The sequence below is a fragment of the Trachypithecus francoisi genome, unplaced genomic scaffold (assembly GCF_009764315.1).
Source record: "Trachypithecus francoisi isolate TF-2019V2 unplaced genomic scaffold, Tfra_2.0 Lachesis_group6, whole genome shotgun sequence".
Lineage (NCBI taxonomy): Eukaryota > Metazoa > Chordata > Mammalia > Primates > Cercopithecidae > Trachypithecus > Trachypithecus francoisi.
This window is the reverse complement of record NW_022681471.1, coordinates 119,776,104-119,801,114: the sequence shown is the minus strand read 5'-3', so window position 1 is coordinate 119,801,114 and position 25,011 is coordinate 119,776,104. Positions and strand designations below refer to the sequence as shown.

Here is a 25,011-nt window from a genome sequence, read left to right as displayed (position 1 = left end):
CTGTCATTGAAATACTAAAATATTATTTAAAACAATAAGAGGAAGGCCTCAGCAAAATTATGACACAGGCAACATTTGTATGTGTGTGGGGGGTATAATGTATAGGGTATATAGGTTATATCACCTTGCCTCTCCAGGTCTCTCTCCTGATTTCTGATTTTCTTCCTTCTATTCCCCTGTAGGTATATATCCTGTATCATAGCTCCTGAAGGGCCTTTTGATTAGCTAGTATCACCTTAAAATGTTGACTAATAAGAAAACCTATCAGTTAATATTTCAAGTATTAGTTATACAGTATCCATAATGGTTGAGTTGAAAGAGACTTTCAGACTTATCAAGATCAACCCTCTCCCTAGTTTTACGGGTAGGGAAGTCCAAGGTCAAACAAGGCCAAGTGGCTTGTTCGAAGTCATACAATTACACATAGGGAAGTTATGCCTAGCACCCCACCTCCAAGCTGGGTGGCCTAAGGCTCTATTTTATTGAACTGTCCACCTGCTTACATCCCTTCCAAAACTCATACAGAGATTATACAGAGAATCACTTCCCATCCATTCCTGCCAAGTTCTGAGATACCTTCTACATTGAATTTCTCCTACAACTCCTCCCTTCTGCCCTCACCTTCCTCTTGTACTTCTTTCCGCTGCAGATGTTATCTTCAGGCCAGTTGGTCCTCCCACTCACCCAAACCCATGCTACATCCCACCCCATACCCTACTTTTACTCATTTCCTAAGTTGGACATTCTGTCTAAAACCCAAAGGCCACAGACATTGTTGCCCTCACACGAGGAACAGCTCTTGGCCTGTTGAGCTCCACATATAAAGTAAAAGCATTTGATCTGAAAATAGATGTTATCATCAGATTATTACAAGGAAATTATATGACTGGAAGACAAGGGCTTTCATCCTTGGCAGCCCTGACTTTCCTCTTGGAATATTCTTCATAGGTCTAATCTCTAGCCCTTACTCAAAATGGTAAAATGTAGGAAAACTTAGAAGTCACCTAGAAGAAAACCAAAGATTCCTAAATGCCAGCCCATTTAAAAATTAGATGTGCAGATCCCACCCCAACATCAGAATTTGGTAATGGGGACTTAAGCATCTGTAGTTTTGAAAAGCTCCTCAAATGATTCTCTTGAGCAGTTAGGCTTGGAAACCCCTGAGGTAAGCCAATGCCTCATTTTACAGATTAGAAAGTTGAGTGTCAAGCTATACAATCTAAAACTTATTGATTCTCACATATAATTTTTTTCCTTTTGCAGCTGGTTTGCTGGTAACATCTCCAGATCACAATCTGAACAGTTACTCAGACAAAAGGTAAATAGTCTTGTCCTTAAAACAGCCTCACAGAATCTCTTTGTATTTTGGGGTCCAGAATCTGATGCATTTCTCATAGAAACCTTGCTGCTAATTATATAGTCAAGTCATTGTAGTGTTGCTTGTCCAGTCTGCAGGTTGCCCAACTCTTCATGTCTAGCCACTACTTCTGTGTCCATTATTTATTGCTGCATAATAAACCACTCCTAAATTTAGTGGCTTGAAACAGCGGGATTTATGATATCTCATGATTCTGTGAGTCAGCTGGGCCAGCAGTTCTTAGGCAGGTTTTGCTTAGGGGCACTCCTGTGGCTGTATTTGGGTGGTGGGTTGACTAGGGGCTTGGGTTTAGCTGAGGCAGTCAAGTGGAGTTCCACAGTTCTTCCCCAAGCAGCCTCTCCATGTGCCTTTCTTGGGCCTCCTCACAGCATGGTGATCTCAAGGCAGTGGTTGAAGAGGACGAGCCCCACGGTGCAAGCACTTTTCAAGTCTCTGCTTTTGTTGTGTTTGCTAAGGTCCCATTGGTCATAGCAAGTCACATGACTCAGCCTAGAGTCAGTATGGGAAGGGACTGCTCAGAGTATGAATAAAAGAAATGATTTATTGGAGGCCGTCAATGTAGCCATTAACCTGAGCTCTGTCATTGCTCATTAGCACCTAGACCAGAGTACAGCAGATGTGATACAGTATGTGTTTATCTGACTTTATTACTAATTAGTATGGAATGCCAGTAGCAAACTCTTTTGATTTCTAAAAATGACACTTTGATATAGTTTAACCTGATAAAAACACTAAACACTACACTTATTTCTTTGAGGGGTGCTAGTGAGAATGTAATGACTTCATTTGGTGTTTTGTCACATTCATAGTTTATAATCTGCTCTTTCTGAACCTTCATCTGCTTAGTATTAGTACAAGTCATTGAGAAAGACAACTTGAGTATAGAACTTTAACAACTGATTTATTCTGGATGTTTGGTTTTCTAAAACCTTCCAAGGGCATGATACGGTGATACATGGTTCTAAATTGCATTTCTTAAAGATGAAAACGTTAGGCTTACATAAGCACAACACAGAGAAAAGTATGTGATAGGGTTAAACATTAATTGGAGAGGAAGTGTTCATACACATAGAGAAGATCTGTAAAGAGATTGAGTGAGAAACCTGTGCCCTTTGTGACATATAAAGTCAATCTAAAAGATTTATTTTCTAACTACCTACCATGCAAAATCATTTTCGAGAATAATGAAAGTATTTTCTGTTCCTTCTATATTTTCCTTCCTTTTTAGGGAAAAGAAGGAGCATTTATGGTTAGAAATTCGAGCCAAGTGGGAATGTACACAGTGTCCTTATTTAGTAAGGCTGTGAAGTAAGTATGATAAGGATTTCTTTCTTTTACCTTTCTGCATATATTCGTTGAATATGCTGGTCACAGTCACATTTTGGGATAAGACATCATCTTTAAACTCTGGAATTTTAAATCAAAGTATTTCTGTTGAATGTGACCATTTGTAGTTGCCTCCACCACCCTCACTCCACTGCCCCACCATCCTTGCCCCACTACTTTCAAGAGGCCATTCTCTGGCTAATCCTCTCCTGCCCCACCCTAGGCAGTAACAGAGTGCCCAGAGCACAGCATGCCTCAGTAAATGTTTATTAAGAGACTCCCAGGTGATTCCCTTTCATTCAGGTCTAAGCCTAGAAAGAAAAAAAAAAAAAATGGCAGTGAAGCCTCTATACTCTCAGCCCTAGCCACCTGCTGAGCAAAGGTGCCTACTCCAGTGTCCAGTTCTTAGTAAGTCCTTCCACTGGGTTCGGAGTTAGCAGAAGGTTGACTCAGTGCCGCTGTGTTCTCTACACAGCTTCCTTCCAGGGCTCTGTCCTCTGTGTGTGACTAAAAGTTCTTGTTTGAAGCCAAATTTCTAGATCCAAATCCTGGCTCTACTATTTCAGGGCTTTGTGACATTGAGCAAGTTTCTCAGCCTCTGTGCCTCAACTTCTTCATTTGAAAGGGGAACATAATGATTGTTACGTTCCATGAGTGGAGAGAGTTAATTCATACATTATATCCAGAACAGTGCCTGACACATAGTAAGCACTTAATAAACTAACAGTAATTACTATATTGTTGTTGCTGCTGCTGGGGAAGAGTAGTTCTACCTGCTGCACTCCCTGTACCCTAACACTTGGGCATAAAAGACACCCCACAGTCATCTCATGCAAATCATCATCAGAATCCTTCTCCAGAGTTTTACAAGCCACTTTCTTATTGGTAGCTAGCTCTTTTTTTCCTTCTAATCATCCTCCAAAGCAAATGGAAAGCTGTTTTATTTACACCATATTGCAGATGAGAGGATTGAGGTTCAAAAAGAACTTATGAAGACCTACCTGGAGCTAATAAGTGACTAGTTGAAGCTGGGCTTCCAATAGCCAAGTCATATTCCTTCATCTACACCTCTGTGCTTACACCGAACCCCCAATGTTTTTGAATGAGAATCTGGTCAAATACTGATTAGGATCTTTTTTTTTAAATTTCTATGTGTGCAACTCTTTTTTAGCAGCTATATTGAATGATCGTCTGCCTCGGTGCCTTCTCCATGTGCCCTACCCCACAGTGCATATATGTATATTTATAATAATTAAGTAATAAAAACGTTATTTTTTTGAAATTTTTTACAGAGTGCCTACCTACACTTGAGATAATAGGATGTACCCTGAATTGTCCCACAGCACTTTCCAATGCCAGAATCCACGTCCCCAGTGTATCTCATATATTATTTTTCACATGGTAATACCTGGATGCTGTCTAAAGCCAACCCAGTAAGAATTAGGAGAAGACTTTGTTGACTGAGTATCAAAAGCTTTGTGGTCCTCTGGCCCTGCAGTTTCAGCCAAACCTGGTATCAGATATCTTCCTAGTCGAGTTTCCTGACTCCAGATTCATTTTTTAAGGTAGCCAGGTAGATAAATAAACAAATAGATAAAGAATCAAATGAATACAGAAGCCCTCTTTTATGAAACCTCATCAATGGCCTTGAGTGAATTGTATGCTGACACCAAAAGCTGATTAAACATTTGCAGCAAAGAGAAGAACCCTTTCTCCTTTAGTACTTGCAATTTTTACTCGGTTGATGTTACAGCAAGAATTTTTAAATTTTTTTAGCTTTTATTTTAAGTTGATGGGTACATGTGCAGGTTTGTTATAAAGGTGAACTCTTGTCATGGGGCTTTCTTGTAGAGATTATTTCATCACCCAGGTACTAAGCCTAGTATTCAATAGTTATTTTTTCTGCTCCTCTCCCTCCTCCCATCCTCCACACTCAAGTAGGCCTCAGTGTCCACTGTTTTCCTCTATGTGTCCATGTGTTCTCATCATTTAGCTCCCACTTACAAGTAAGAACATGTGGTATTTGGTTTTCTGTCCCTGTGTTAGTTTTCTATACAGCAACAATTTATTAACTGTTTCTTATATGCCAGGCATAACCATATAGGGTAGCTAGTGAGTGATAGAACTAAAATGAAAGCCTGGCTCTTGACCACTATGTAATTGTCTACAATCTAAGACAGGTGTATTATTCCTGATTAGCTTAAATCAACATGCATCAATTCAGCATTATTGTATAAAAGCAGAGGAAAAGAAAAAAGTGTTTTATGTGGAGAGGGTACAAGTTCACATGAGGAATTAAAGGACATCCCCACCTACTTCATTCTGCATGCCCCAAAAGAGCCTCCTCCCATGTTTTGGGGTGAGGATACTCACAGCCTAATCACCTTTACCTCCCTCATTTCCACCTCTGTTATTATCCTATAAGATAATTTATGCTCAGAATAATGATCCTGAAGAACTGTAAGCCTCTCGATCATCAAAGAAAGATTCCAGTTTTATACACTTACTAAGGGAGGAGAAGTCTGGAAAGTTGGAATTTTACTGTACATGAATTCTATACGTGCACCAAAAGATACATTGGGTTCAGTGAAGAACTCTCTTCCATAATTACTTTTATAGTTACACCAGATGTCAAGACTGAGAAAAACATCAGATGCCAAGACTGAGAAACCCTCCCTGACTTCCCTCTCCAAAATTTGCAAATGCATCTAAAATAATTATTTAACCCTGCTTAATCAAGTTTTAATTGTTTATTTAAAACGTTCTAACATTCTCTCTGTTATTAGTGATAAAAAAGGAACTGTCAAACATTACCATGTGCATACAAATGCTGAGAACAAGTTATACCTGGCAGAAAACTACTGTTTTGATTCCATTCCAAAGCTTATTCATTATCACCAACACAATTCAGCAGGTAACTTATTTTAGTTTTTTCTTTTATGGGCCCTTGTTCTTAAATATTAATTTTCTTGGATAATACTGATCCTCCTAATATTCTTAATTATATAGGGAACCATGAAAGTAGGAAAAAATCCTCTCAAGTCTTTTGCCTATCATAATCTTTAACTTACATTCCTAGGAATATAACATGATTGTCTCCTTAATGCCAGAAAGAATGAAATTGAGTAAACTAGGTGACTTAGAAAGAGAAATTCTCTTTATAAAAATATTTGTAGGATTTTTCTGTGTATAGAAGCAAGAGGATTATAAATTTAAAATATTATAGAAATATACATATATATCATTGGATCATGGACCAATTGTCTATTATGACAGGGTTTTTTGCATGCTGACACTAGCACTTACTAATCATTACATATATAAACAGAAATTATATATTATGCATATACATTCCATTTTTAGAGAGATGAGATCATTCTAACATATTGCTTAGCTTGCATTCTTTACTCACATGTCTTAGAGGTTTTTCCATGCGAATACAAAGAGTTTACTCTGGTCTATTTAACAGCTGCGTAGAATTCTACCATAGTTACCCCATAATTTATTCACCTAGCCCTCTGTTGATTAGCAGTTGGATCATGTCCAATATTTTCACATTATAATGGATGTTTCAGTGCACAATTCTGCATGCATAGCTCTGTCCATCTATATGAGTGGTTCTTTAGCCAAATCCCTAGAAATGGAATTTCTGAGACAAAGGCTAAGAATACTTACAATGTACAGATTGCCAACTGCTTTTCAGAAATATACAATCCTACCAGCATTTTCTCTCATCCTCACCAACACTGGGTGTTATTAATCTTCTAAATTTTTGCCTAATCAACTGGTGGAAATCCATCTAGAAATACCCTCTGTTTTCTAGAATAGTGCCACTTAAGAGCAGTGGCTGAGTGAATTTCCAACAGTGAGTAAAAATAAGCCATAAGCTCAGCACTAAATTTGTGCTACTTTATATGACTTGATTGCATGCATGTTGGTAAATTGGCCTCACTTCTGGCTTTCATTTTGGTTTCTACTGTTGTGTTTCCTTTGCCCCAATTTCCTCAATTGTTTATTTTAACCTGTAGTACCTCAGAAGTGCCTTTTGGAAAAGGTATTGGACAAACAGACATCTCTAAGTGAAATGATTCCACTGCAGAGGATGCACAGGAAACTTCACAGGATATCAGTAGGAAATATTAAGATGTTTATTTAGATTTGGATTTTTATCTCATTCTCTTACATTTTCTGTTTGTGGTTGTATTTTTATAATTCACACCAAATATATATTTCATAGAAATGTACTAATTTTTATATTTTAATTAATTAATTAATTTAGCTGATTAAAGGTGAAGGATTTTTATCAAGCAGAGAAATAAGAAAAAAACATAAAAGTGAAGGATTTTAAAAGGTTGGAGACCACTCATATAAAAACCAGACAAATATACAGAAAAAGGAAGGAGGGGAAAAGTACATGTGTGATAGGTTCCTTGACTTGGACAGCATTCCACATTTAAAGCAAAAAACATATATACATATATTTGTAATGGGTTCTTTCAAGCAACTATTAAATTTTATAATTATTTTAACCCAGCTTTACCATAACTAAATATAAACAATTAAAATGACTTGACCACTTAATGAAACTTAGTAATAGGTTCAGTTTTTAAAAATTCAGATGGCTTATTATTTTTTATCCTTCTGTATTGTTTGAATTTTTTGTCAAATGTATGTGCTTTGTGTATACATATTTAAGCGTAAGATTGTAAAGACATAGCAAAAAAGAAGGGAGAGAATTTTTAAAGATTCCATCATGCAATTAATTTCTATGGGATTTTAAAAAATCACATACAGTGTTTTATTCATCTAATTTTTGCTTTGCATTGAGCTAATTAGTCAAGTTAAGCACAACTACAACATGAATGGATTCTCTCTCTGCATTACAACATTCTGAACTCTTTGCTTTTTCAGCCACTTTGGAGAGAGACTAGTTGTGAACCAATGTTACATAATGTGATGGGATATGATGTAATGATGTGATATGATGCTGATTCCATTGCAGGCATGATCACACGGCTCCGCCACCCTGTGTCAACAAAGGCCAACAAGGTCCCAGACTCTGTGTCCCTGGGAAATGGTATGGATACATTCTTGGGCTCTTAAACTCCATTTTCCATCATTTTTGATTGAAATATATGGTTAATTTACTGACAAAAAAAAAAAAAAAGGAGGAAAGACAGGAAGGAGGCCTCTGCTCAGATTGTATCAGGAAGGATTTTCTTTAAAAAAAATTCTGTCCTTGGCCGGGCGTGGTGGCTCAAGCCTGTAATCCCAGCACTTTGGGAGGCCGAGACGGGCGGATCACAAGGTCAGGAGATGGAGACCATCCTGGCTAACCCGGTGAAACCCCGTCTCTACTAAAAAATACAAAAAAAAAAAAAAACCAACTAGCTGGGCGTGGTGGCGGATGCCTGTAGTCCCAGCTACTTGGGAGGCTGAGAGAGGAGAATGGCGTAACACCCGGGAGGCGGAGCTTGCAGTGAGCTGAGATCAGGCCACTGCACTCCAGCCTGGGCGACAGATCGAGACTCCACCCCAAAAAAAAAAAAAAATTCTGTCCTCTCAACATAAATCTGTAAGCTTCTAGCATCACCAAAAAGATCATCAATTTGTTTTCTCTTATTAGACCCCATTATTAGCCTCCAACACCCCACTGTCTATCCTTTTTTTTTCCTGGATTTTGTGCCCACTCAGCAAAGCTAGTATCCAACCTTATGTTTTAGGACGATCACATCCACCCCGATCACAGTTTAATTTTTTTATTTAAAAAATCTAACAATGTTTTACCACCTAAGGACATCGAGTACATTTTGATGCTGAGCCTCTCCAAGATGCCTCTGGTTGGCAAATTGTTTTTGCTCTGAGCCTTCTTGTCAAATAACTGTAGCTACTTCGAGAATAGTGTTGTCCTGGTGCCATTGTCAAGTAGTCACAAGACCACATCACTAAGGGTTTTATATTTTTAATTTATCAACTTAAAATAAAAAGTCTTGTTTATATTGTCACTGTGAAACTCCCATTGGAGAAGAAATCATTTGGGAAGCTGTTAGCCCCAAAACTTTCTATGCTCATCCTAAAGAATGTCCATCTTGCCTTGTTAGGAATCTGGGAACTGAAAAGAGAAGAGATTACCTTGTTGAAGGAGCTGGGAAGTGGCCAGTTTGGAGTGGTCCAGCTGGGCAAGTGGAAGGGGCAGTATGACGTTGCTGTTAAGATGATCAAGGAGGGCTCCATGTCAGAAGACGAATTCTTTCAGGAGGCCCAGACTATGACGTAAGTTTTTCCCAAGGAATGGCTCTTTAGCCCTCATCATGGGAGGGCATTAGCACTAATAGGCCTGCTCTTAACTTTGCATAAATTTGACATAAATATTTAGAAGTTATAAATCGGACTAACACACTTAAATCAAATCAGTCTTATGCTCCTACTTTGACAAATATACCTTCATAACAACCTGAAAGGCCATATTCAAACTTAGAATTCCAAGACTCTACAAAGAAACCAGCCTCTGGCCTGTGGTCTTCCAAACTCCACCCCTGCCCCTCTCCCCCAACACCCAACTCCGTCCTGCACTATAAGGGGCCTCAGTAGTTATGTGTAGACAGAACATTCAGTACACACAAGCTCCCTCTCTGTCTCCTGCAAACAGTTATCTAGTGGCTAATAATCTTGGCTGGGGTAGCGTGCTTTACCCTTAAGCAGACAGACCCCTCAAGGAAGAGTCAGCACAGGTCTTGAAAGAGGACTCAGGACTACATGGATGTGTGATTTCAGAGTCCTGGTGCTCTAAGGGTGGCTGAGAAAGGGATATATAGGAATTGAGTAGGCATGCCTCCTTGGCCCTGTGGCCTCCTTGCCCTGTGGGGAGGTGCATGGTGGGATGAAGAACAGAGTGCTACCACCCAGAACTAATGCAGTACTGAAAACTAATGCTCTACCAACAATATCCTTTTCCATCTTGGTACCTTCAATACAGTCTAATACTCTTCCTAATGTGTCTCAGCTCCCAGCACAACAGCCTTCAATTCTTGCCAATACATATGTGTTCTCTTTCCATCTGTGTCTTCTCTCTCTCTCTCTCTCTCACTTTCTCTCTCTATCCCTCTCTCTCCCTCTCTCTTTCAGTTATATATAATTCTCCCTCTTCTTGTCAACATAGTAAATCAGACTTTGCAGAGTGACCACCGTTCAGGTTTGCCGAGGTCTGGGAGGTTTTAGCACTGAAAGTCCTGTGTCCTAGGAAATCTCTCAGCCACAGGCAAACCAGGACAGTTGGTCACTCTACTTTTAGAGAATCTATCAGTATGGTATGAAAAATGATGTTATAGTAGGTTTCTGGTCAAAAAATAGTTGAAATAAAAAAATTCCTAGCCTGCTAGAGATTGAGAGCATTTTTAAAATTTTTACTTAAACAATTATACTGTACAGTGTTTACAGGCATTTCTCTAAGCACTTTATAAATATTAACTCACTTAATTCCCATAAGAAACCTATGAGGGTTGTACCATTGTTATCTTAGATTTACAGGAAGCTGAAGCACAGAACTGTTGAATAACTTGTCCGGAGTCAGCAAGCTAGTAAAAGTGGAAAAGCAGAGATACAAACCCAGGCAGACATTCTCGTGTCCATTTCTTTAGTCATTCTTTTATGAAGACCAAAGGAACCAGGAAAGTCAGAACAATCACTTTTACCATAATTGCACAATTATTGGGAAGCAGAGATGCTATGTGATATAGGCCTTTCGCCCCAGCTGACTTCGTGAGCATATGAGATCCGCACAGTTGCAAGGGCCCCCAGTACCTAGAAGGGCCCTGTGCTTGGTTTAATGCTCTGCTGTTGCCATCTTGAAATAATACTTCATGATTTTTAAACAAGGATTCCTGCATTTTCATTTTGCATTGGTGCCTGCAGTTATGTAACTGGTTCTGCCTTCAGCGATTAGACTGTCATAAAACTGGGAAGGGGGCCCCTGATATTCTCCTTTTGTAAGACAGATTTCTGCCAGATAGGAACTTTCTGCCAGATTTTTCTCATGGTTACAGGCTCATGGTGTAACCTCTGTGTCTTGGTATAACTTTAAAACATATTTTTACCATTACCAAGCTGGTATCCATAAAAAAACACACAAGAAGTCATTTAAAAACATCACCTAATCATAAAGAAAGATGTCAAACTGTGCCACAATGGGACAAAGTCTAATCCCAAATGTAGGGGTCAAACTGAAGCCTATCATGTGAGGAGTATCAGTTAATATGGTGCCCCACCTTGAGCTGCCTGGGCAGTGACTGAATTTGTTCAAGGAATATTCCTTTACTGGGTGATGGACCTTTGTGCCATCGCAAGCCTTCCCTTTGAAGGGAGCAGTGTTGAGTACCATGCAAGTCTCCAAAACTGCTAAAAGATGAATACTCCCAAGCTCATCACCTTGAGTGACATGATAAGCATTGTCTGTATAGTTAAACTAAGAAGGAAGAAAATAACTTAAAATTTAATAAATTCTTATTAAAATATTAAGACTTCACATGTTAAATTTAGACTTCTTTACACATTTGAACATTACAGAATAATCCTGTAAATTGTTAAAATTAGATTAATCATATACGAACAAGTTAATGAGCTTGTAAAAACTGAATGTCCCTTCTCAAAAGAAGACATTTATGTGGCCAAGAAACATATGAAAAAAGTCCATCATCACTTGTCATTAGAGAAATGCAAATCAAAACCACAATGAGATACCATTTCACGCCAGTTAGAATGGCAGTCATTAAAAAGTCAGGAAACAACAGATGCTGGAGAGGATGTGAAGAAATAGGAATGCTTTTACACTGTTGGTGGGAGTGTAAATTAGTTCAACCATTGTGGAAGACAGTGTGGCGATTCCTCAAGGATCTAGAACCAGAAATATCATTTGACCCAGCAATCCCATTACTGGGTATATATTCAAAGGATTATAAATCATTCTACTATAAAGACACATACACACGTATGTGTATTGCAGCACTATTCACAATAGCAAAGACTTGGAACCAACCCAAATGTCCATCAATGTTAGACTGAATAAAGAAAATGTGGCACATATACACCATGGAATACTATGCAGCCCTGAAAAAGAATGAGTTCATGTCCTTTGCAGGGACATGGATGAAGCTGGAAACCACCATTCTCAGCAAACTAACACAGGAACAGAAAACCAAACACCACATGTTCTCACTCATAAGTGGGAGTTGAACAATGAGAACACATGGACACAGGGAGGCGGACATCACACACTGGGGCCTGTTGGGGGGTGGGGGGCTAGGGGAAAGATAGCATTAGGAGAAATACCTAATGAAGATGACGGGTTGATGGGTGCAGCAAACCACCATGGCACATGTATACCTATATAACAAACCCGCACGCTCTGCCCATGTATCCCAGAACTTAAAGTACAATAAAAAAAAAATAAAACTTAAAAATCAACTTCTGCGTGGCAAGAAAACAAAATAAAAACCCTATGCAAACTAAAAGACAAATGACAAACTGGGCAAAATTATTTGTAATTCATATTACAGACAAAAGACTAATCTCCCCAACAAGGCTAATACTTCCAAACTCATTAACAACTACACTAATGCACTGTTTGTTTGTACAATGGATCACTCAGAGTCAGCTCAGAATCTGAGGGTAAAGTACATGCCAATCCAAAAATGTGTCCAAATTCACTGAAATACAATGTAGAACAGAGAATAAAGAGTAATTGGAGTTACTAAGTACTTTCAAAAGCTTTATGCTTAACCGTGAAGACAGTAAGAAGAGTAAAGCAGTAGTTCGGGAGCCTGTTTGGAGAAGTGAAGGTGATATGGCAGCACACTGCTAGAGATTACGTTAGAAATTTAGCCTAACCTATGCATCTCACAAATGGAAAAATAAATCAAGATAGGTGAGAAAAGACATCATGAGAAAGGTAATTAGGGTAGGAGAACCACACTTTACAAGAAGGTTTGCTTGATTTCTTTTAAGCTCTAGGCTAGTACAAAATTTAAGGTTGATATTACTTAAATTAATAAGAAACACTAAAGAACTCTTCAACTGCAAGATTAAACACTTCCATCTGGAACATCTGATTACTAAATAAATAGCCCATAGCCACATTATGCTCCGTTTTCTTCTACTTAACTTTCTCATTTTAAAAAGGGTGCTGGGAAGAGGTATGGTAAAACCATCCGCCATAATAAAATGAAAATTATCTCATTAAAAAAAATCTGAGTGTCCATACCATCACGACCTACCAGAAGTGCTACATCGTATGGTTAGTATTTTATAAATTTGTTAATCAAAAATAATGAAAATAATAATGTAAAATAATTTTTAAAAAATCAAACCTCATCTGACTTCATTTAACCTGCATCCTTCATATTCTGATATACATTTTTAGAATGAAATATTTAGATGTGAAAGTTAATAAAAGGGAAATGATTGTTCTTAGGGTGTGACTTCCTCTAAATAAGTCATCGACGTTCCCAAGATGCCATGAGACTAAACAGGGTTTCCAGTGCAACAGACCATTGCTACCCTGATTCTCTGTAGGAAAGTTGAATACAGCATTCACAAACTGCTAAATTGCTGCTGAAGTCACCAATGTCTGATATGAGGCAGAATTTTTTTTTTTGTCTCCAAAGATAATTGTGCTTGCAATATAAGATCCTAAACTTTTCCCTCTCTTTCTCTGTTCAAGTGAAAGGGGAGAAATTAAAACAAACAGAAATCTGAAAGCAACTCTTTTTCAGTACATGTAGAAAATGGAGTGTGGAGCATTGAACTTTGAAAATCTGTTATTTCCAGAAAACTCAGCCATCCCAAGCTGGTTAAATTCTATGGAGTGTGTTCAAAGGAATACCCCATATACATAGTGACTGAATATATAAGCAATGGCTGCTTGCTGAATTACCTGAGAAGTCATGGAAAAGGACTTGAACCTTCCCAGCTCTTAGAAATGTGCTACGACGTCTGTGAAGGCATGGCCTTCTTGGAGAGCCACCAATTCATACATCGGGACTTGGTAAGCAAAGCCATTGGAATTTCAAAGAAAGGAAAGCAGTCCATGGCTCCCACTTCTCACTGGTGGGGAAGGCAAGAAGGGCACCATCCCTTTTGCTTTGCTCACTTGTGCTTGTGACTTGTTTAAGCAAATGACATTTTTACAAAAATCAATGTAAAAATATTTGAAGTATGGAAAGAACAGTGAGAATAGCATAAGCTGTTAAGGTCTACATAGCTGTGTTGTGGTATGAAGGAGAACAGATGGAAAGGAAAGACTTTGGCCAATTTAGTGTTTCTCAAAACCATTAAACCCAAGTTGACCTTTATTTCAGGAAGGGCTTAGTGCTAAAGCAGGCATTTGATACAATAACTGAAAATGAAAAAAAAAAAGGAAACGGAATTTGTGTGTCTTTGGATCAGAATGAGAGTGGGGAGTGCTGTGCTTGGTATTCGCTGGGATTTATCTTTAGAGATTTTCTTGCACTCAACATTAGACCTGCATTCACACTAGGCCCGTGTGTTCCCTAAGTCACAGGTGCAGCGTTTATGCCTTCAAAGTATCTGTGAATGCACACACAGTATCTGGTGGTGGAAAGGGAGCTTCTAGAAATTTCTCATCTTTCCTTGATAAGCTAAGGTTCTGTGTTTAAAGTGTAATACCTTTTCATGTCGTTTGACAAGGATGAATGCTTGGTTGAAAGTACTCACGGGAGAACATTTTTATTTTGAAAAATTGAAAATTGCAAAGGAAAGAAAAGACAACTTTAGAGCATTTGGGGGTTGTGCTAGGTAATCTTAGATTTTGCTGAGAATTCTACTGAAGAGGAGGAAAATGTCAGGAGATTCTTGGTCACTTTCACTACTTGGTGACTTTGTTTTTCCTTTAAAGGCTGCTCGTAACTGCTTGGTGGACAGCGATCTCTGTGTGAAAGTATCTGACTTTGGAATGACAAGGTAAGCCAATTCCAAAAGGGCAACCAGTGAAAGGGGGATTTCCATTCACATTGGAACACCATCATAATTGAAGGCCTTGTGGGGATATAGAAGGTGCCCTGAACTGGGGACTTAGAAACCTAAGTCCCTCCATACTGCCTCTAACTACCTGTGAAACACGTTTCACCTCATTCCTTCGCTTATAAGATGGGATTGTTCTTCAGAAATTATCTGAAGTCACTTTTAGTTCCTTCAACAATCCGATACTTTCTAAACTTCTAAATAAATTCCATGAAAGATCCTAAATTTAGGCCGGGCGCGGTGGCTCAAGCCTGTAATCCCAGCACTTTGGGAGGCCGAGACGGGCGGATCACGAGGTCAGGAGATCGAGACCATCCTGGCTAACACGGTGAAACCCCGTCTCTACTAAAAAATATAAAAAACTAGCCGGGCGAGGTGGTGGGTGCCTGTAGTCCCAGCTACTCGGGAGGCTGAGGCAGGAGAATGGCGTGAACCCGGAGGCGGAGCTTGCAGTGAGCTGAGATCTGGCCACTGCACTCCAGCCTGGGCGGCAGAGCAAGACTCCGTCTCAAAAAAAAAAAAAAAAAAAAAAAAAAAAAAAAAAAAAAGATCCTAAATTTAAATACAGTATGTTACAGCCACATTATTGGATTTTTAAAATTTCTTTTAAATTTTTTATTTTTAATTTTTGTGGATACATAGTAGGTGTATATATTTATGGGGTACATGTGATGTTTTGATACAGGCATGCAATGTGAAATAATCACATCATGGAGAATGGGGTATCCAGCCCCTCAAGTACTTTGGAGTACTACTCAGCCATTAAAAAAGAATGGATAAATATTTATAATTTTTTAACTCAATCAAGGATCTGCTAGCTCTTTTTGTTTGTTATTTTAAAAAAACCTGATGTTCAAATGGGTAGAGCATTCACACTAGGAAAATTTTTGTTGTCACATCATTAGATTCTCTGCATCACAAAGTAAGGTATAAAACTAGACTCTGAGATTCTCTTGATGGGCATTCTACCACCACTTGATGATTTGGAACAATTATTTTGATTACGATAGTTTTTTAAAAGTCGTCTTTTACCTTTATCCTGAATCCTAATACTATTTAAGCCTCAGAGCAAATTTTCATAGTTTTACATAGAAAATGAAGACATATACATTGACCTTTCTATTCAACATTTATTGAGTGCCTACTGAATACCTCAGTCCTGCAGGAGATACTGGTATGAATAGGATAGTCCCTGCCCTCAAAATGACCACAGTTTAGTCTAGAGGGTAAGTAGATATCCCTGACATTGAGACAAGATACAACTATAAAGTTGTGCTGACTCAACATGTAATTCTGAAGGTGAATAATGCAGTTTAAAAGAGATCTGAAGAGTTGACCAAGGCCAGGTTAATAATTAGCAAATATAGCCCTAAAATGCCATAGGAAGATCTGTTTTTTTAATGTCTTCTCCAAAATTCAGTGTTGGGGGATGCCTTTTGACCCCTGTGGCACATACCATGGAAGATACGGTAATTCCTCTGGGAGCCCTAAATATTGGCAAGATGTCCTTTTAGCTGTGTACTAGTTACCATCACTCCAACCACCATACACTGAGTCCCCTACACTGACACTCCAAACATGTAGCTTTCTCAAGGGCAAGAAAAAATAATCTGCTGACAGGTTCTTAAAGCAGGGAGAAGCTCCCAGGTCAAGGGAACTTTACTCTAAAAGCAGGAATATTGAATGTTATGTCAGCATCCAGGGAACATGCTGTCACGTTCTCTGTAGCTTTGGAAAAGGGAGACAAGAGATCTTGCTCTGAGTAAGAGATCCTGGAAGCCATGTACCAGCCCTGTTGGTTATGAAGCTCTGTGGCCACATCAATTAGATGCCTGTGACTTCATTTGCTCCTACTAGCTTGAAGGAAGGTTTAAGCCACAAGCATCCCCAAACCAGGAGTGCCAGAGTAGTGTCTGGGTGTCTGGTAATGTCTGGGGAACTGAGGGGTTCTAGGAAGAAAAGTATGGAATGTACTGTATGTAATCCTATGAAAGTGTAGTTTATTAATATTATTGTTAATATTTAGAAGAATGATCTTCCCAATCAGCTGTTTTAAATTACAGTGAGATCTCTAAAACATTTGGTGTGTAAATTATATCCAAAATTCCAATTGCCATAACTCCTGTTGTTTTATTTTCTCTAATTAAGAGTCATTATGTGTTTGTTGTTGTTGTGTTTTTTGTGGGCAAATATATGATGTTCTCTTTTATCAATACCATAAATAATATGTACTTACTATAAGAAAAATAGCAGTAGTGTATAAAGCAAAAAGTAGAATTGTTAGCAGCAGTGAATCTATAAAGGTCTGCAGCAACTCAAATTCTTGCCTCCTCAAAGGAAAGGATTCATCTGAGGGGCATAGGGCAGAGAGAGAGACTGAGGCAAGTTTTTGAGCAGGAGTGAGAGTTTATTAAAAAGTTTTAGAGCAGGAAGGAAAGGAAGTAAAGTACACTTGGAAGAGGGCCAAAAGGGCAACTTGAGAGATCCAACTGCCCTGTTTGGTTCTTGACTTAGGGTTTCATACCTTGGCATAATTCCAAGGTTTGCATCTTTTCTCCCCTGATTCTTCCCTTGGGGTGAGCTGTCTGCATGAGCAGTAGCCTGCCAGCACTTGGTAAGGGCCGCACGCACAGTGTGTTTAGTTAGGTTGTGCTCATGCTCATTTGAGGCATTTTTCTTTACCAGTTGGGTATTCCTAGAGGAAGGTCATACACCAGTTAAACTCCATCATTTTGCTTCTTAGTGCGCATGTTTGACCCCAGTTGCCCAACTCCTGAGATCATATCAGGAAGCTGTTGATCATCAGCTTCAAGTATTTTCTATCTATTGGGAGACTGCCTTTCCCTGGCACCAGCTGTGATCAATTATTATTTTAGAGAGACGGTTAACAACTGCCTATTACCTGACGGTCACCTAACATTCCTGGGTTGGGGTGGGGGACCTCTCCTGCCCTGCTCATGTCTGCCTAGCTACCTACTCTGACAGAATCCGTCCCTCATTTTCAGTGCTAGTAGTAACCACTGCTCAGATGTTTGGTGGGTATCCTTTCAGACCTCATTCTTAAGTGTATCCAATCATATACACAAATATGCACGTTTACTATTTGTTCCCACACACAAAAAAGTGAAATCACATTATACACACTTGCTTTTGCGCATAACCATATACCATGAGCACCTTTTTATTTTGGTAAAGAGTTATCTCATTTTTTAATGGCTACATGCTATTCTATTGTATTAGTGTGCCATAATATATTTAATTACTCCTCAACATTGGGAACATTGAGGTTGCTTTCATTCTATCATTATTACAAACAAAGAGTTTAGTGAACATCCTTCAACATGTATTTTGGTTTTGATATCTCCATAGGATATTTTTGTTCATCATTATTCATAACAGCAGAAGATGAGAAGCCATTTACCTGGTTAAACAAATTATGTTTAATTCCTTCCATAAGAAGAAATAATAAGAGGGAACAGTATTCAGCCATTAAACATGATGCTGCAGTAGAAATGTTACCATATGGGGAAATGCTCGTGATATACTATTAAAGGAAAAATAAAAGCAAATCTCAATATAACAGGAACCCTATTTTATTCAACTTATATATGTGGGAAATAAGATCAGAAAGTACGAACGAAAATGTATTTTGAGTGATAGAATTACAGGCTATCTTTAGGGTGGGTTTCTGAGTAATTTTATTTTTGCTTTTTTGTGTTTTTCTATTTTTTTAATTTTTTTATTTTTTATTATTATACTTTAAGTTCTAGGGTACATGTGCATAACATGCAGGTTACATATGTATACTTGTATACTTGTGCCATGTTGGTGTGCTGCACCCATCAACTCATCAGCACCCATCAACTTGTCATTTATATCAGGTATAACTCCCAATGCAATCCTTCCCCCTTGCCCCTTCCCCATAATAGGCCCCGGTGTGTGATGTTCCCCTTCCCGAGTCCAGGTGATCTCATTGTTCAGTTCTCACCTATAAGTGAGAACATGCAGGGTTTGGTTTTCTGTTCTTGCGATAGTTTGCTGAGAATGATGGTTTCCAGCTGCATCCATGTCCCTACAAAGGACGCAAACTCATCCTTTTTGATGGCTGCATAGTATTCCATGGTGTACATGTGCCACATTTTCTTAATCCAGTCTGTCACTGATGGACATTTGGGTTGATTCCAAGTCTTTGCTATTGTGAATAGTGCCGCAATGAACATACGTGTGCATGTGTCTTTATAGCAGCATGATTTATAATCCTTTGGGTATATACCCAGTAATGGGATGGCTGAGTCATATGGTACTTCTAGTTCTAGATCCTTGAGGAATCGCCATACTGTTTTCCATAATGGTTGAACTAGTTTACAACTCCACCAACAGTGTAAAAGTGTTCCTATTTCTCCACACCCTCTCCTGTGTTTGTCTATATTTACCAAACATTTTACATTGAGGTTTGCTATATTCAGTTAGATATTATTTTTTTTTTTTTTTTTTTTTTTTTGAGACGGAGTCTCGCTCTGTAGCCCAGGCTGGAGTGCAGTGGCCGGATCTCAGCTCACTGCAAGCTCCGCCTCCCGGGTTTACGCCATTCTCCTGCCTCAGCCTCCCAAGTAGCTGGGACTACAGGCGCCCGCCAACTCGCCCGGCTAGTTTTTTGTATTTTTTAGTAGAGACGGGGTTTCGCCGTGTTAGCTAGGTTGGTCTCGATCTCCTGACCTCGCGATCCACCCGTCTCGGCCTCCCAAAGTGCTGGGATTACAAACCATAAGCAGCCTCCAGCTAAGCCCACACATTGAAAGGAAGCAAAAGTTCCAGAAAACTGAGGCAATCGACTGAGACTCTGGGTGGCTTCTGTGTCCTTCATCGGCCTGTACCACCACGGCTTAAGGTCTGTGTTGATGTGTTTTCCCTCGCAGGTATGTTCTTGATGACCAGTATGTCAGTTCCGTTGGAACAAAGTTTCCAGTCAAGTGGTCATCTCCAGAGGTGTTTCATTACTTCAAATACAGCAGCAAGTCAGACGTATGGGCATTTGGTAAGGATATGGCCACATACGACCTGGTCCTGTTTCGTAAACTGACTTCCACAACAGGAAACCACAAGAGTAGCAACGTCCATTTTAAAAGGGCCCTTGAACACTTAAAAAGTTACACATATACCCTGAGACAAGCAAGCGGTTGAAGAAGGTGATTTATTTTCTTGGGTTTGGTATTAGGATGTCTCCTACACATTTTGTAACGTACATCCTGCTAGCACTTTTTCATAAAATCAAAGGGGACAAATCTACTCAGAGGTTGAGGTGGAAGGATTGTTTGAGCCCAGGAGTTCAAGTCCAGCCGGCGCAACACAGTTAAGACCCTGCCTTTAGAAATATCAAAGGGGGTGAAAGTTTTTCCAGTGAAGATTTCAAATAGTTTTTTAAAAGGAGTCATTGAAAGCTAAATCTCAGTTTTTGCTAAGCCCAAAAAGTGGAAAAGACATTGATCGTCTGCATGAAAATAATGTGATAGCCATTCCCTTCTGCACTGACCAATTCTTAGTGTAAATACCACACATGACTTGGTATTTTCCTTGACTCCTGCCTAGTTTCAAGCAGTCTCCTCTCTGTTAAAATTTACATTTTAGATTGGGATTGGCAAGCCACAGCCCAGGACCAGGTCAGTTGGTTTTTGTAAATAAAGTTTTATTGGAACACAGTCATGCCCATTCATTTATGTATTGTCTATGGCTCATTTTGTGCTACAACAGCAGAGTAGAGTAGTTGCCACAGATACTGCATGTCCCAAAAAGTCTAAAATGCTATGTGGCCCTTTATAGGATAAGTTTGCTGACTCTTATTTTACTAAAATATCTATATTAAAATTTAGTAAAGGTCATTAGAAAAGGGAAACAATTCTTAAATTGTGACTACATTTTCTGATATTTTTTCTATGTTGTGAGAATATCAAGGCTATTTTCAATCACTGTTGGATGGACCCAGGAGAAGTAATCCAAATGTGACTGAGACTTATTTCATGCCTTAGTTCAGAAGTGTAATTTGATTTACTGCTTGTCACCTACAAGATTGCCTTTGAAAAGGGGAAAATTAGTCATTTATTTCTCTATGTGACACAATTTTTAAAATTATTCCCTTTGTAAAAGTGGCATTGTTCATTGTTAAAAAAAAAAAAAAAGAAAGAAAAAAGATAATCAAATACACATAGAAAAAGAAAAAAAAATCACAAAGATAGCATTTTGGTGAATACTTGATGCCATGTTGTGCTGATTAACTTTTGTACCTGTTATCAAAATTAGTTTTGAGGCTGAGTGCAGTGGCTCACGCCTGTAATCGCAACACTTCAAGAAGCCGAGGCGGGCGGATCACTTGAGGCCAGGAGTTCAAGACCAGCCCAGCCAACATGGCAAAAACTTGTCTCTACTAAAAACACAAAAATTAGTCCGGCATGGTGGTGCATGCCTGTAACCCCAGCTACTTGAGAGGCTGAGTCACAAGAATCGCTTAAACCTGGGAGGCAGAGGTTACAATGAGCTGAGATTGTGCCACTGTACTCCAGCCTTGGCGACACAGCAAGAGACTGTCTTAAAAAAAAAAAAAATTAGTTTTGATAATCATACATCAATTATAAATGATACCAAAAAATCAATGCCCTTATTTAATAATTACAGCTTGTTTTTGACCAAAAAATAGTATTACCCAGCTTGATTATTTACTGTATGCCATAGAAGTTGGCCCCAGATATTTTCCAGCTGTTTATAAACACTAAATTCATTCTTAAACCGTATATCCCAGTGAGGATACCCAAAAATGAATCAAGGCCTCTGATAGCAATTCCCAAAAAAGAACCCCACAGATAGTTTGAAATAAGTGTGTAGCCTTCCAAAGAGAAAGTTATGAGGAAACTGCATTCTTTTGGAAGGTTGTTTTAGATTGTGTGTTTTAAAAGAAAAAAGCAGCCATAAAATTTGTAAGGTTGCTTTATTATAAATATTTGAAGGTAGCTGATTGTTGACATTCTCTGACCTTGGCCAGCACAGCACAATTGCCGCCATTTAGAGAGAACTTGAAACATCTCAGTGCTCTTTTAAGTGTTCTATGTGTTTTATCCTATTTCATCCTCACAGCAAGTCCATGAGGTGCAAATACTCCATTTTATAGACAGAGAACCTGAGGCTGAGAGGGCTTGAGAAACTTATCCTGCCTGTAAATGACAGAAGTCAACTTCAAAGGCCATGTCTAACTGACCCCAAATGCCACCCTCCTGACCACCATGACCAGAACCGAGATTTCTTAACCTGGGGACTGCAGTTTCCTGGATGAGTTTTGGGGGACTGTGAGCATCCTGAAACTGAACACAAAACATGCTGTGTATTCACTTTTCCAAAAGGCGGCCAGTGGCTTTCCTCAGATTCCCAAAAGGGCCCCGACCCATATAAGATTAGGAGCCACTGCAGCAATAGAAAGGAGAATGTTGTCAATGACTTTCTCTTTAAATTTCCACTGAAAGGTAATCTGATTGTGCAATGAAATTGTTGCACGCAGCTGCCAAAGCAGAGAGAGAGAAGGGTGAGGACATCAACCACTCATTCATAAGGGTTGGGGCAGGGGCTCACTACACAGGTAGTTGTAGTGAGGCTGTGTGAGGCTGAATGAAATCTCAGCCACTTCCCAGGAGTAGCTCAAGAATGATGTCTTGGCCCCAAGCGGTTCCTCTGGGGCCGCCCTTGCCATTCACCCCTTTTCCAGCAAGCACAGATGTACAGGTATCAGGGAACATGGGGAAGAAACCCCAGGCTCCAGAAGCGATGGCACGGGCTCACCTTCCAAGCTCTGCTCATTTCGCTGGGACTCATTTCCCAGGGATCCCTCGCTCTGACCCATAGCCTTCCTGACCTGTTGTGTGAAACTCACTCCACAAACCCTGTACTTTCTAATAACAGCTCTCTTCCTTTTTCATCTGGGCCACCTCTTGGTGCGGTGCAGGGATCCTGATGTGGGAGGTGTTCAGCCTGGGGAAGCAGCCCTATGACTTGTATGACAACTCCCAGGTGGTTCTGAAGGTCTCCCAGGGCCACAGGCTCTACCGGCCCTACCTGGCATCGGACACCATCTACCAGATCATGTACAGCTGCTGGCACGAGGCAAGTGTATCCTCTGGGTGGGCTGGAAGGGGTCTCAAGCACATCCGGGATGATTACTGCATCACCACTGGGACGAAGCTTTTTTGAGGGAAAGCCCCTGGCACAGAGCAGGAGAAAATGGCTCTCAGCCCCTGCCCTGTTTGTAATCTAAAACATGCAGGTGCCAAACAATTTACTGAACAACTTATATCCAGCTGTGTTCTAAGAACACTATAAATATTAACTTACTTATGCATCAGGAAACACACTGAGGTAAGTATTATCATTGCTAAAACTAACAGAAGAGTAAACAAAGACTCAGGAAGGTTAAGTGACTTGCCCAAGGTCACATAGCTAGTAAGAGGTAGGCTAGCTAGTGCCAGGGTCCCTGTTCTTAACTGCAACACTATGGAGCTCCTCAAGTAGAAAATGAGTAGCAGAAAACATCTAACCACACGTAGAGAACACATAATGGACACTATCCCATCTTCTCTCCCCTGCCTCCCAAACACCGAATAAAAGCATTCCATTCAGGTAGAAGATAAGGGTATCTTATGGGGAAGACATGGAGCTGAAGTTTCAGGGGATTAATTTGCAAAGCATCCACTAACTTCATAGAACTAATGGAGGTTGTTAAGGAAGTATGAGGCTCCATGTGTGCCCTTACTGAACTCAAAGTCTTTACACACACACACGGGCGCGTACACACACACATACACACACACACACACCACACACACACACACACACACACACACATAACAATGGGACTGAAAACACCTAGCAGTTTATAATTATGTGCCAGAATTAGAAAGACAAGGTTTTTGCCATAACTTTCAATGGCAAAAAACGTGATTACTTTTGCACCAATCTAACACAAGAAGAGCTCAGAGGAATGAGAAACCAGCTTCCTGAGATAAAGCAGCTTCCTCAATGCATTGGTACCTGAGCTGAAGCAGGAAATCTCTACAAAATGTCCTAAGTCTGTGAGTGGAGACATTGTAAAAGGGTGTCCAGGTGAGAACAGCACAAGCAAAGGTGTGGCGGCAGGAACGAGCATGGCATGGTAGGTTGGTTGGTGCTATCGCTGGAAGGGCTGGAGATAAGTTTGGAAGAGTAGGTCTGGTTCAGGTTCTACAAGTGCGAGTTTTGGTTGTTATAGGCAATGAGGAGCCACTGAAGACTTTTGAGCAGTAACATGATAAAAGGAGGCTTTTGAGAACATTAATCTAAGAGCCCATGTTCATAATCATTAAATGGTACTTCCTCAATGACAAAGGGCCTAATGCTGCATTCATTCATTCACTAGTAAAAGGCAGATTGGTGTAATGGTTAAGCCTATGGGTTCTGGCATCAGAATACCTGGGTTGAATCCTGTCTTGATCACTTACTAGTTATATGACCTTGTACAAACCTCCTATTATCTCTGTGCTTCACTGTACTGTAATACTTACCTGTAATGTAATACTTACCTCATAGGATTTTTGTGTGGATTGAATGAATTAACATTATAAAGTCCTTAGGACAGTGCCCAGTACACAGTTCTGTTTGTCTGTTATTAATATTGTGTGTGTATATATATGTATTTACAAAGCACCTATGCACCAGGCAGTATGCTTGGTGCTAAGAATAAATTGTCACACACAACTTAAATAGTTTCTAATCTCTTGTACCGGAGCCTATAGTCCCACTTTGGAAGAGTTGCTGATTGCATCACATAACATTATTTTTTGTTTAGCCTTAAATTATCACCTGGAATATGAGCACTCTGTAATTTCCCACCCCATGGCATTTGGAACAGTATATCAGATTTCCCCACCTTTTTTTTCCCCAAATGTTGACTATGGGAACCATGGATATGGACAGGGATATGCAGACTACAGTGGCCAACAGAGCACTTATGGCAAGGCATCTTGAGGGGGTGGCAATCACCAAAACAATTACCAGCCATACTAAAGGAGAACATTGGAGAAATAGGATGAGATGTTACAGTAACCCATCTTGCAGGACGACATTGGAGATTGGTCTTCTGTTGATCTACGGTGATTATTTTGTAGAAGACTTTCTAGTGTACAAGACACAATTACACAATTGTGTCCAACTGTATATAGCTGCCAATTAGTTTTCTTTGTTTTTACTCTGTCCTTTGCTATCTG

General features: G+C 39.6%; 1 protein-coding gene across 4 annotated transcripts in view; it reads left to right on the top strand.

The window, feature by feature from the left end:
* Positions 1-25,011, top strand: part of BMX (BMX non-receptor tyrosine kinase) — a 63,314-nt gene that overhangs the window by 33,632 nt on the left and 4,671 nt on the right. For 3 of the 4 annotated variants that reach the window (XM_033200914.1, XM_033200915.1, XM_033200916.1), the window contains exons 10-18: positions 1,264-1,318; positions 2,607-2,686; positions 5,491-5,618; positions 7,707-7,781; positions 8,806-8,977; positions 13,526-13,742; positions 14,613-14,677; positions 19,654-19,772; positions 22,719-22,876. In XM_033200914.1, coding sequence (XP_033056805.1) covers positions 1,264-1,318; positions 2,607-2,686; positions 5,491-5,618; positions 7,707-7,781; positions 8,806-8,977; positions 13,526-13,742; positions 14,613-14,677; positions 19,654-19,772; positions 22,719-22,876 — 1,069 coding nt within the window. The remainder of the gene's footprint in view (positions 1-1,263; positions 1,319-2,606; positions 2,687-5,490; positions 5,619-7,706; positions 7,782-8,805; positions 8,978-13,525; positions 13,743-14,612; positions 14,678-19,653; positions 19,773-22,718; positions 22,877-25,011) is intronic. The other variant, XM_033200917.1, reaches the window with a different exon arrangement.